Below are 13408 nucleotides of genomic sequence, written 5' to 3'. Positions count from 1 at the left end.
TGAAAATGAAATAAAATAATGGGAAAAAATGACTTGCAACATAGCCCACCACTATTCTACAAATACTAAGGTAAAGGAGATGGTTTAGTCTGTCCTCTCTTCATATGCTTGTATTTGATTGAATGAATTTAGCAATTAATCACAAATATCCACTAATTAGTGTTAGAAGGTTTGACTGTGGGGAGAAATAAAAGACAAAACAGACTTAGAAGAGTAAATGCCTGAAAATTGTGATCGGAGCTCTTTAACAAGTTCAACATAATTAACTCTTAGTTCAAACAGCAACTGCTAAAGCCAAGTCCAGTTTTCATTTGTAAAAGAATAGGGAATGGCATGATTAAAGAAATCCTGAAATTGTATTAAACTTAAGGTTTGAGCTGGTGATTAGTAGGCAAGAAGAAATGTTTTGGACTCTCTTCTTCCCTATCATCTTCTTAATAAGACTTCAAAAGGGAATAAGATCGTTGAAGAAGTAGAAGAGAGAAAATTAAGTGCCTAAATCATCTGTTCAACAAACCCGGTATAGAAAAGCTCGGTGGAAAGTAGCTGTGCCAGTGGTTCTCAGGTTTGTCTGTTAGAATCACTTGGAGAGCTTTAGAAAATGCCAAAGCCAAGGCCACCTCCCTGTCCAATTACTCACAATCTCTGCCGGTGGGACACAGACATCAGCAGTTTTTGAAGTGCCACAGGTGATCCCAATATGCAGAAAAATCAGGGACCCACTAGAGCATGGAATGATATATTTATCACTTACCATCCTAAAAATACTAATGATATGAATCGATAATTACGTGCATCACTGTACATTGACATGTTGTTAGTTTCACAGCTTTCCTCATTCATATAGTGATTGCTTCAAATGTTTCTTCTACTTCAAGAATAAAAATAAATGTTTTTTAACATCCATCATTTTTAGTCTGCTTGCTAAAATCATACTTGCCATTATCTTCTGTTTTCGTCTATCAACAGGAATTGGCAGTAATGAAACAGATTGTCACCAATATGCGTAGTAAGCATTCTGAGGACCAGTTACTTCTTACTAAAACAGATGCAAAAAATATGACAGAGAATCATAAATCAAAGACTTTAAATGTGCCTAGAGGACACGAAGACAATATATTTATACCCAAACCAACACTCTTTGTAAGTACAACCAAAATTAACTTAGAATTTTAATATCTCTGATTTTCATAAATATATTTTACTTAGGTTTCTTACGTCTTATTCATGTTGGTTTTAAACTAATTTTCAGTTTTATTTAAAGGTCTTGAGAGATCTATATTAATCCCTTTCCTAAATGTATGTATTACCTACCTTACAACTGATAGTTGGGTTTTAGTTAACATAATGGACTAGCCCAGAAATGAGTCTTAATCTAGCATTTACTTCCTCTTATCTTCAGGACTACTTGTAGGGGAATCAGAGGGACATTTTGTATAATTTTTCAACTTATCTAAGAATAAAAAGACATGTAAAATATCTCCGTCTCCTTCTTATTGGTAATTAGTATACTTTGTTCTAAGAGGTTCTTCATAAGTATAGAACCAATCATATTAGCATAAAATTAATATTATTAGCATACAATTAATATTTAATATAATATTAAAATTATATTAGCATAAACAAATACATTTTTATTTTATTTTTTTTAAAGATTTTATTTATTTATTTGACAGAGAGATCACAAGTAGACGGAGAGGCGGGCAGAGAGAGAGAGATAGAGGGAAGCAGGCTCCCTGCGGAGTAGAGAGCCCGACGTGGGACTCGATCCCAGGACCCGAGATCATGACCTGAGCCAAAGGCAGTGGCTTAACCCACTGAGCCACCCAGGCGCCCCAAACAAATACATTTTTAGATAGACATGTACATATATAGGAATCACTCAAAAAACTAAATCAGAAAAATTTAGATTAAAAAAGAAAATACTGAAAATGATGTTTTAATTTTGATGCATAATTTTTAATATCATTTTTTATGAATAAAAATTTAAAGGCAACAGAATAAAAATAGTAGCATTATTAAATATTACACTTTAGGGGCACCTGGGTGGCTCAGTGGGTTAAAGCCTCTGCCTTCAGCTCAGGTCATGATCCAAGGGTTCTGGGATCGAGCACCGCATCGGGTTCTCTGCTCAGCAGGGAGCCTGCTTCCACCTCTCTCTCTATCTGCCTGCCTCTCTGCCTACTTGTGATCTCTGTCTGTCAAATAAATAAATAAAATTAAAAATATATATATTACACTTTAACATGGTTTCCCATCCTTGCATTAATTTCCCAGAAGAAACATGATTTTTACAATTTGAACAGAGACTCAAAACCAGACAGATTTTCTTTATGATACTCTGATTTGGTGAGTCCCCAGAATTTTAGGGGTTTTTTTGTTTGTTTGTTTTGGGTTTTTTTTTTAAAGATTTTATTTATTTATTTGACAGAGATCACAGAGAGAGAGAGAGAGGGAGAAGTAGTTCCCCGCTGAGCCAGAGACCCCCAATTCGGGAACTCGATCCCAGGACTCCAGGATCATGACCCGAGCCGAAGGCAGAGGCTTAACCCACTGAGCCACCCAGGCGCCCCCCAAATTTTAGTTTTTTAAAGCTTCCAAAATGATTATAATAATCAGTCAAGTATGGGAGTGTCTGATCTAAGCTACGTCATTATACATTTGGATAATGCCACTGGAAAGCAACGTGATATGAGAGATTGCTTGGTGACTACATGGTTCAACATCCTTTTTTTAAAAAATGACAGTGAGTTACAATTTAGATGGAATAAGGGATAATTATTGTAAGGATCCATGTGGTGGTAATGGAGACTGAGCTGACAGGAGAGAGAAAACAGGAAGCCTAGATTGACCAGCCAGGAAACAAGACAGCTATACGGATTTCCGGGTTTCCACAGCTGTGTCCTGGGATCTTTTCCTCTGGTGGTACACCAGCTTCTCTTTGTTTCTCTCCCAGTTTCTGCTTACTCACAGTTTCCACTTCCTCATTAATTTGCTCCTGGCCCCTTGTCTTGAGACATGCTTCCTTCCCACATCGACTCTCTTTTAACCTAGTTCTCTGTGTATTTTCCAAACACAGGAATCCAATTGGTGCAGCTTATTTTTGTTAGGTGATATGCCTTTGTAGCAAGAGTTGTTAAGGTTATTAGCCAGGTTACTGAATGGCCACTCTTATTAGTGAACAGGAATCACATGGTACCAAATAAGCTGCTTAGAGCTATTTATTCCAAAGGACCATAGCTCAGAAACTGGGCTAAGGTGATGGCAGACAATATGATATGTCTGTTATATTATAATCTATCAGAAGAGAGCAGACTGAATACATAGATGTTGATGGGATAAGTAAGGTCAGATGAAAAATCACAAGACACAGCCAAATACTTAAAGCCTGTACACCCTCTGAGCTGCTTTTCTGACCCTTCTCTGTTCCAAGCAGTGAACTGTTCCTTCTGATTCTAACCTCCTGCATTTCTAACTTTGGCTGGTAACCTGATTCTGATATCCTGACTGCAACCAGTATATAATTAACAGTAAAATTTCTCCAGTACCTCAAAATAAGTCTTTGCAGTGAGAATAAAATTAAGAAGATTCAAAATATAAAGTATTAATTGAGTGGTTTTTATATTCTTTTTACCCATATGTGTTTCATGGGGCTTTTTCTATAATAAACTTAATTTCTTTTATAATAAGGGAAAATTTTTCAAAAGGGGAATGAGCTCAAGAGCACCTACCTGACTCAACCAGTAGAGCATACAACTCTTAATCTCAGGGCCATGAGTTCAAGTCCCATGTCGGGGGTGCAGCCTACTTTAAAAAAAAAAAAAAAAGGTATGAACTCAGCATACACTAATGAAAACTGAGAACTAATACTGGAAACCAGTCAAATCAAGACTATGAGCTAATGCAAAATTATTAATGTGAATTGACTGGGTAACCTGGAGGGAGTCACATAAACACTCTGAGCTGGTTCTAATCTGTAAAATGAGGGGGAAGATAGTATGAAATGAGGTCTAGATATTTTTTATATGAACATGCTATTACTCTTTTCAAGCATTATAATGTTTACAGTTACTATTTTGAATATTTTCAATTTTCCATAGCAACATTTTTCTTAACATCTCGTCTGATCTTGTTAACAAGGAATTTATGATGCAAATATGTAAAAATAAGATCTAATTATTTCATAATCTTACAGTTTTATAACTAAAATGGAAACATTTCTAATTTGCTTCCAGATCCTTTGGCTGAAATTATTTGCTATTGATATTTTTCCCTGATAACAAATTTATGCTGAATAGGTGGATGGATGTGTGTTCATATATGCATTGAAAGGATGAGGAAACAGAACTACTGTCAGTGGGCAGTAGGGTAGAAGGAGAGCTGTGATATAGAAGAGAATGAAGGATAAGAGCTTGAGACATTTGTCTTTATGTGCTTTTATATTCAAAAGAAACTTTTATAGGGCCCACATGATATTTATACATGAAGAGGACTCCAAAGGTGCATTTGATAGACACCTTTCTCAAGTTCTGGCCATTGAAATTACAGATAGGGCAGAGGTTTTTTTTAGGCATTGAACGTACCAACAAAGTCTTGATTGAGTCACGGAATGAAAGTGCTGTAAGGTTAGGAGCTGTGTTTCCATTCCTTGCACAGCTCCTGAACAAAGATGATACTCAATAAATATTTGCTAATTGAGGGCTTTAAAAAAAAAGGTTATTATGTGCCTTCCTGATTTACTTACCTTGTTAGCTGTTAAAACTTTATTGGGTGGGGAACTTGAGTATTACACTAAAGGACAGGGAGAGTGAAAGCAGCGACTCCCCCAGGCTGGGGTTAGTGCCCAAGGCTGGGGTTAGTGCTACTTCTACGACAGCCTGCACCATCTCGTCCCTTTCATTCATAAACACCCAGTACATTCCAGCTCATCCTCTACTTTCTCTCTCAAGGTAGCTTTTAGTTGTCCTAGCCCTTTTCTCTTGCCTGAAGTCGCTCCTTTCTAGAAAAAAAACTGGAGCTGTTCTCATCCTCTTTGGAGCAACTTTCCTTTTTCGTTCCAGGGCACCATAGGACTAACTACCATCCTTTTGCAAACCAGCATTTTTACTCAAGATTCCTATCATTGTCACCATTTTCTCAATAAAGGTGCAGATGTTAGCAGTCCTGCTCTCAGTCTTTTCTCCAAGCAGATTGTAAGCATTGAAACAAAAAGAGGCTCAAACTCCAGGAGGGCAGGGAACATCGTAAGAATAGTGGCACCAGTACATTGTAAATGAAGCTTCCAAATTCGAGTTTATAGTAGGGTTCAGGCCTTAACTTAGATTGGTTATCTCAATGGCTGTCATCTATTGGACAGGTATATTACATTTATGTAATTTTTACATAAATGACTTTATGATGACATGACTCTCTGTAGAAGTGATTTAGAACGCTACATGTGGTCATCTGGAAGACAAAAAATGTTCAAATAAGTACAATTTGGTTCAACAAATTTGTCTTGACTACATGCAGGCACTCTTGCTAAACATGATAGAATATTTGATCATTTTGATATAGATGAAATGGGTTGGACTACTTTAAAGTAAAAATAAAGAAAATGCTAAGCGCCGTAGAAATTTAAAGAAAGAATAGATACTGTGATGTTGATGGGCTCCTGGAGTATTTGAGGCTCGGGCCTTGAAGAAGATTTTAAAGGTGACAATGAGGCTTAGAAAGTGAGAAATTCCAAAGGCAGAAAGAGAACAGTATTCACAGATTATTTTCTAATTTGTGCTTCTTTCCATTATTCAGTAATAGGATGTCTAATATATATTGTTTATATCAAGACTTTATTCCTTTCTTTTAAGCATGGAGGGAGGGCAGTGAAGGTCGAATGATCTGGGACAGTCTCTCATTTAAATTGGTAGGAGAGCCAGGTCAGCTGTTTTAGACTCACTCAGGTTGGGCTCTGCCTGAGAAGACTCTTTAAATACTTATTTCTGTGATTCCCAGCTTCCATCTTTTTTGGAAAACAAAGTTATTATATCTACTAGACAGCGTCTTTCTTTTCTTTAGAAAAGCGGCTCTTTTCTGGTGGTTGAACACAAATAGATTCTTAATTTCTAGCTCTTTTTCTAGATTCCAGGACTAATCCACCAGGTTTATGATATATGTATTATCATCATTCTTTCTTCTTTCAACATACTTTCTCAATGTGTTAGAATCCCCAAGTAATATATTAATGTTTGAGTTGACTGCTTCTCCAGGACACAAAGGTACCTATCTTATCAGTTCTTTATCTCCAGAATCACATTGTAACCTGGTAGATTAGTCCGGGTCAGTTTCCAGTTAATCCTGTCATTGGTTTCTAACACAGCCCTCAGGGCGCTTCCCTAAATCTGGAATACAGTTTACTTGAGGGTTTGTTAACACAACTGATAATCCAGTTTTTCACTACTTTGTACTGTTTCTTTATAAAATCACAAATACAGTTAACCTAAACCAGCACATAAGAATTAAAGCTACATGCCATATATACATATAAAAAGGGTTTCATATAATAGAACCTGTAAGAGATCAAATATCTCAAAAGTCAATTTATACAGTGGAAAAGCAGCTAATCCCTGGAAAGAGGCACAATTGATTGGGGCAAATCCGCTTCATTAACACATCTGATAGAGACTGTGTTTGTGAGGAGGGGAGGAGGGGAGGTCTGCAGTGAACCAAACACAGATAAAAGGAGTCAGGAACAATTGTCGGCCACTGAAATTCTTGTCCTGTTTTGTTTGGGTCATAAAATTCCTTTTTAATATCGGAAGTTTTATTTCTCTTCTTCCCCATGTACACAGAGAAGGAATATTTTTTGTTATCAGTCGATTGAGAAAACACAAGATGTACAGATTCTCTACGCTTAGCTTTAAGCTTGAAGATCTGTAAATTGGTCTGTAGAAGCTGCTTTCAGATTTTTTTGGTCCAGGAGCCACAGTTAAAAAACCAGTTCACACTGTGACCTCGTGACGATCACACACTTTCTCAAAACAGAATTTACCCCAGTCCTAGGGCAGGTACTCTGATGTTTTCTATTCAATTCTAGTCTGTTGATTTTTTTTCTCCCAATTCTGGTCTTTATCCATTAAATTGATTTTGTCACCCACGGGTGGGGACCTACAGGTTCTTTGTTCTTCCATCTTTATTGCAATTTGATTGACGAGACCTACAGTCTCAAAAACACGGGCATATATGTGCTTCTGAGACTGATTGTGTGAACCTTAGACGTTAGCTGGCTCACCTTTTCCGGTCACCCAAAACCTCTCCATCTGTTTATATGAGAACCATGCAATTTTTCAGTTTTACTGTGACTTCTTATGGTCTGTGACTATTTAAAAAAAGAAAAAGAAAAGAAAGTGCGCTGGTAAAACTAGTAGGCATTCCTGGACAAATGACAACTATATGTCTTATTACGAAGTAACATTCTGATCTGTACTTTGGTTTCTTTTGGATTTAGTTAGCCTCTGACACTTTTTTTTTAATATATATATTTATTCATCCATTAGAGAGGGAGAGAGAGTGTGTGCACCCACAGGCACGTGTGCATATCACAAACACGGGGTGAAGGTAGAGGGAGAAGCAGACTCTGCACTGAGTAGGGAGCCTGATGTGGCACTCGATCCCAGGACCTTGGGATTATTACCTGAGCTGAAGGCAAGATACTTAACCAACTGAGCCACCCACGTGCCCCATCTTTTTTTTCCCCCTAAGTAGGCTCCATGCCCAGTATAGGGCTTGAACTCACAACCCTGAGATCGGGCGTTGCATGCTCTACTAACTGAGCCAGCCAAGGCTTCTCTTTTACCTTTAATACAAAGGACTTTGAACTTTCTTTTTTAAGAAGAAAATACTGAGGTGTTTTAATGCAGATTTACATATTAGAAAGACAAGCTTGAAAGAATTGTGGATGATTAATTGAAGAGAGAGCCCGATCAGAATTAGAAAGGTCTTAACAGGAATCAAGCCAGAAAAGATGAAGGCCCAGTGGGGTCAAGATAGGAACAGAATGAGTTACAAAGAGATTTCAATAAAAGCTAAGTTTCAGACTACTTAGAATGAGTGTAGTAAGTAAAAAGAAGAAATCTAGGATGGAGAAGAATCAGATATTTCTGATTTAGATGACTGAATAAAGTATGATGCTATTCACCCAGACAGAGACTATGGAGGATTGGGAGAGTTCATTCGACATACTGAATTTCAGTCACCCATGGAGACCATCCTGTGAAAGTATCTGTAGCTCAAGTTAGAGCCGTAGTGAAAGACGGGAGTGAAGGAGAGGCTACCAGCTTGGTCAGTGGTGATGAAGCTGGCCACAGCATGAATAAGGTCAAGAGGAGCTGATCATTGCTGTCACTTCCAACAGTTTATACATCAACTATTTACTATAAAACAATATATTTAAAAAGATCAAATTAGGGGCGCCTGGGTGGCTCAGTGGGTTAAGCCGCTGCCTTCGGCTCAAGTCATGATCTCAGGGTCCTGGGATCGAGTCCCGCCTCGGGCTCTCTGCTCAGCAGGGAGTCTGCTTCCTCCTCTCTCTCTCTCTCTGCCTGCCTCTCTGCCTACTTGTGATCTCTCTCTGTCAAATAAATAAATAAAATCTTTAAAAAAAAATAAAAATAAAAATAAATTAAAAAGATCAAATTACTTTTTATCTTTAAATATCATACTTACCTATATGCCTACTCGTATGTATATATATTTAGGAATATGGTCCTTCATAGTTTAAACCAGATCTAAGTGGGAAAGAAGTAAACTGCTTATTTAATTTATTGTAACATATTGTATGAAATAGGACGTTTTGATCTGAATCAGTGCCTTACGTAAGGAGTTCTGAGTGCTTTCTTCCGTCCACCTCCCCTGCTTTTTTGTTACTACTCTGTATAGCAAGGCTCTTTTTAGACTGAAATGACTGAGCAGTAAAGCCAAGAAGGACGCCAGCAAATCCTTAGCAATTCAGAAGCTTAAAGTCCAGTGATTTGGATCTAGTAATTCTTCAGTAAATATCCATTGCGTGAATAAATATCCGTATATAGACTGATAAGACAAAAAGATCCAAGTCCTCAATTTTTTTTATAAGTCTCTTTGAAAATAAAGTCAGTTCAAAAATGCCTACCTGTATGCAATATGTTAAATACAGGCTTTGAGCCAGAAAACAAAGATGTATATTTTTTCTGCAGACATACCAGGTGGGAGATTATTTCTAACAAAAGACAGAATCTTTGCCGTAAGTGTCTTTCTGAATTTAGAAAAGCAGTTATTTACTGTAATTTTCATACAAAGCCCCAATACTTAGTACTCTGAACTGCCTCTCTTATTTTCCTTATAAGCATTTTACTTAATTTTTGTGTTGTGTTTTGTTTTGTTTTGTTTTGTTTTTTAACAGACCAAAAAAGAAGCACCAGAGTGGTCTAAGAAAGAAAAGATGAAGACCTAGTGTTTTGGATGGATTTGCTCAATCGTTATTACTCCTGAAGTTCTTTCTCTGATGAACAAAAAGTTTGTCATAATCATGTACTTGGTATTTTTTTAAATGACTAAAGTTTATTTTAACTGAATGTTAAATTAACAGATTTTAGCAGGATAATCAAAATGTATGAAGAGCAAACAATAGTACACTTTGTATTTGGTTTTATCTGTTTTGTTACAAAATAAATATATACTCTTCTGATTTAAATTTTAGGGTTTTCATAATTCTCAATGCATTTTTAAAGTACAAGACTTATAAATATTTGGTTAAATATTGTCATATTGGTGAGTATATTTTCTAACTATATAAATACTACATTTAAATGTCATAACAGAAATACCAAGACACTGTACATTTTTTAAAACCTAGAATCATTTGTGAAATCTACTAAAGTTACTGCAGATGCCCAGTAACAGTAGTCAGATATCATATACATAGGTGGATATGAATTGCTGATTATTTCTTTGGGCTCTGTTTCTCCTTCTATTTCAGATGATCATTAATTAGTAAAATCTAGTAGAAAATCTGTTATTCCATTGGTCAAGTAAAGATTTGGTGGAAAGTCTATGGTTACATTGAGCAAAACAGTGCTGATTCAGATGCAGGAAGGACCAAATTTCTAGTGAGTGAAGTTAAAGAGATTAGCATTTTTCTCTTTTTCTCAAAATATGTTCCATTTCTCAGAAGACCAGAAGAGGGGAAGAAAGGAAATACAAAAAGAAATGAAATGTATTTTTATATATCAGGTTTTCTCAACCACTATTGAACATAGTGGCTGGGTACTTCTTTGCTTGAGGTGGGAGTGGGGGGCAGCCCTTGGCATTGTGGGTTGTTTACCAGCATCTCTGGCCTCTACCACTAGATGACAGTAGCACCCCCCCCCCAGTTGTGATAACCAGAAATGTATCCTGTCCCCTGGGGTAGCAAAATCACCCCCTGCCTCCTAATGAAGAACCAGTGATATCAATGATTATCCTTGTGGATATGAAATAAGAATACCATCTGTTCAGTGTGTTCTTTGAAAATCACAATAGTACAGAACCATTAGTTGAGTGAGAGAAGAGAAAAAGCCTTTGGTAGTAATATATACTTGTAAATCTATCATTGGCCTGAAGAACCTAATCCATTCCCCCTCCTCTATTCATTTAGCTAAACATCTTCTAACATAAGACTTTCTTCAACAAAGGTTTGTGAATATGACCTTTCTTAGGCGTGCATTTAAAATCCAGAAAGCTTATGTATAATTCATTAAAACTAAATTAACTTGTGAACATAAATTGTTTCCTTCTAAAATGATAGAAGAAAATGTCTTATTTTATTTCCAACTCTATTAATCTAAAAGCATTTTATGATTTACTTTAGTCAGTTCATTATTATATGGTATTTTAATATAAAGAAATACGGATTGATTATCCAGGTTAAAGTAATGGTGTGGACAAGGGCGCAGAAGTAAGAAAATTAGGAGCTCGTCTAAGAAATAAAAACTACAATGATGAAGAAAGTCTTCTCCCCCCTCTGAATCCTTAATTTTCTTCCCTCTTTCCTTCGTGTCATTTCTAGATGTAACTACTTTAAAAAAAAAAAATCTACTATCGTTTTTTACCGTAATATCTATTAATAAATCTCAGAGTTAGATTGTTTTTTTTTATTGAATTATATTTGACTTATCATAATGTATTAGTTTCAGATGCACAACATAGTCAGTTGATCTTTTTATAAAACATTATGAAATGACCACCACAATAGGGTCTAGTTACCCTCTGTCACCATGTGAAGTTAATACAGCATTATTGACTGTATTTCCTAGTTGTGCATTATATCCTCAGGAGTTATTTTATAACTGGAAATTTGTACCTCTTAATCTTTGTTGACTGTTTCACCTGTCCCTTAATCTTCTGATAGATTGTGATATGAAAGTTTCTTGGAAGGCCTTTGTGGATCTCTAATTCAGATGCCACTCCTTCCAGAAAGTCTTGTCTGTTCTACCATAATAATCTGTATTAAGTTCTCTGTACTTTATCTCTCTTTAATTCTGTTTACCATATTTTATAATAATTATTTTATACTTGTCCATTTCCTTGAAGGCAAGAATTGTTTCTTGTGCTTTTTTTGGCCCATAGTATCTAGCACGGTGCCTTGAATTTAAGCAGCAAATGTTTATTGGATGAATTTGGGCATAGTTGAGATGCAGTGATTTAAAGTTTTATTTTATTGTCTTAAAAATTAGAGATTTTTTTTAATAGCTCATTTCTTTTTTTTTTTTTTTAAGATTTTATTTATTTGACAGAGAGAGATCACAAGTAGGCAGAGAGGCAAGCAGAGAGAGAGAGAGGGGGAGGAGGAAGCAGGCTCCCTGCCCAGCAGAGAGCCCGATGCAGGACTCGATCCCAGGACCCTGAGATCATGACCTGAGCCGAAGGCAGAGGCTTAACCCACTGAGCCACCCAGGCAGCCCCTAATAGCTCATTTCTTAATGTTACTACAACCTTTGCCTTTTCTCCAGATTTCCAGATCTTTACTTTTTCACTTTTTTTTTCTCCTTACCACTTCCTTTTTTTTTGTTACAGTAAAAAACACAGAACATAAAATTGACTATCTTACCCAGTTTAAAATGTGTGGTTCAGTAGTATTGAGTATGTTCACATAGTTGTGCAGCAAATCTCTATACTTTTTCATCTTTCAAATCTGAAACTACACTCATTAAACAGCTTCACTTTTCCTTTTTTTCCTGGAAAAAAATTTCTATGAATTTGACTACTTTAGATTTCATATAAGTGGAATCATACAGTATTTGTCTTTTGGTGACGGGCTTACTATACTTAGCGTAATGTCCGCAAGGTTCATCCATGTTGTAGCATATGTCAAAATTTCCCTCTTATTTAAGGCTGAATAATATTCCATTGTACGTATATCCTACATTTTGCTTATCCATTCATCCCTTTAGGACATCTGGGTTGCTTCCACGTCTTAGCTACTGTGAATGTCCTTGCTTCCTAACTTTATCATTTCCTTTCCTGGCTTTGGCATTTTCTTATTAAAAAATAAATAAAAACAAAATTAGCATAAAATTCTTTTTTTTTCTTGCTAAATGTTTTATGAAATGTTGTCCAAATGTAAGAGTAATAGCTACCATTATCAAGCTCATTCTATCAGCCAGTTGCTGCGTTACATGCTTTCTACTCCTTCATTTACTTAATCTTCACAGTAACTTTGCCAAGTAAGCATTATCTTCATTTCTAAAATGAAGAAACTGAGACTCAGAGTAACTTAATGGCCCAAGATCAGACACATAATAAATAGTGGAAGTGGATCTGAACCAAGACTAATTCTAATGGCTATGCTCTTTCCAGTATTCTCTACTGCTTCTGTCCCCACCCCAGTGAGATGGAAAGGGAGGAAGGGAATCTTGATTTATCAGCTTTCTTTGGCGGGGGGGGGGGATACACACACACACACACACATATATATTTTTTAATACATATATAGGACTTAGCATAGCTGGATTTTCATACGAGAAAAATTCATGGATCTAAGATTTATTCCTAAAGATAATGTTGCAGTGATAAAGGATTCTAACACGAAAGAATTCCTGTTCTTCTAACAGTTCTTACTAAGTTAATAGTATATAGTCAACTTTTCAGAACCAGCTAAATGCTCTATGTGTTAATTAATCCAAGCATTTATTTAACAAGCATGGAAAACCTAGAATGTGTAAGGCATTTAAACTTGGAATTGTTTGTCCTCATCTTTTTCTCAAAGGCCTTTGAAAAAGGAACTCTATGATGTCTCAAACACCAGAGGACACGTTGTATTCTTATCAACCTTGATATATGAATTTCTAAAAAGAACTATCACAGTGACCAGAGTCCTCCAGATTCGCTATCTTGCACCAGCTATGGTTGGATAATCACC

General features: G+C 36.2%; 1 protein-coding gene across 2 annotated transcripts in view; it reads left to right on the top strand.

Moving 5' to 3' along the window:
• PIBF1 (progesterone immunomodulatory binding factor 1) overlaps nucleotides 1-11702 on the top strand; it is a 197868-nt gene extending 186166 nt beyond the window's left edge. The window contains exons 15-16 of one of the 2 annotated variants that reach the window (XM_032314449.1): nucleotides 970-1143; nucleotides 9413-11702. In XM_032314449.1, the coding sequence (XP_032170340.1) occupies nucleotides 970-1143; nucleotides 9413-9463 (225 nt within the window). In that variant the 3' untranslated portion in view covers nucleotides 9464-11702. The remainder of the gene's footprint in view (nucleotides 1-969; nucleotides 1144-9412) is intronic. The other variant, XM_032314445.1, reaches the window with a different exon arrangement.
• The last annotated feature ends 1706 nt before the right edge of the window (nucleotides 11703-13408 follow it).

The sequence above is a fragment of the Mustela erminea genome, chromosome 15 (genome assembly GCF_009829155.1).
Source record: "Mustela erminea isolate mMusErm1 chromosome 15, mMusErm1.Pri, whole genome shotgun sequence".
NCBI classification, from domain to species: domain Eukaryota; kingdom Metazoa; phylum Chordata; class Mammalia; order Carnivora; family Mustelidae; genus Mustela; species Mustela erminea.
The sequence above is the reverse complement of the archived record's forward strand: the minus strand, read 5'-3'. Positions and strand labels throughout refer to the sequence as shown.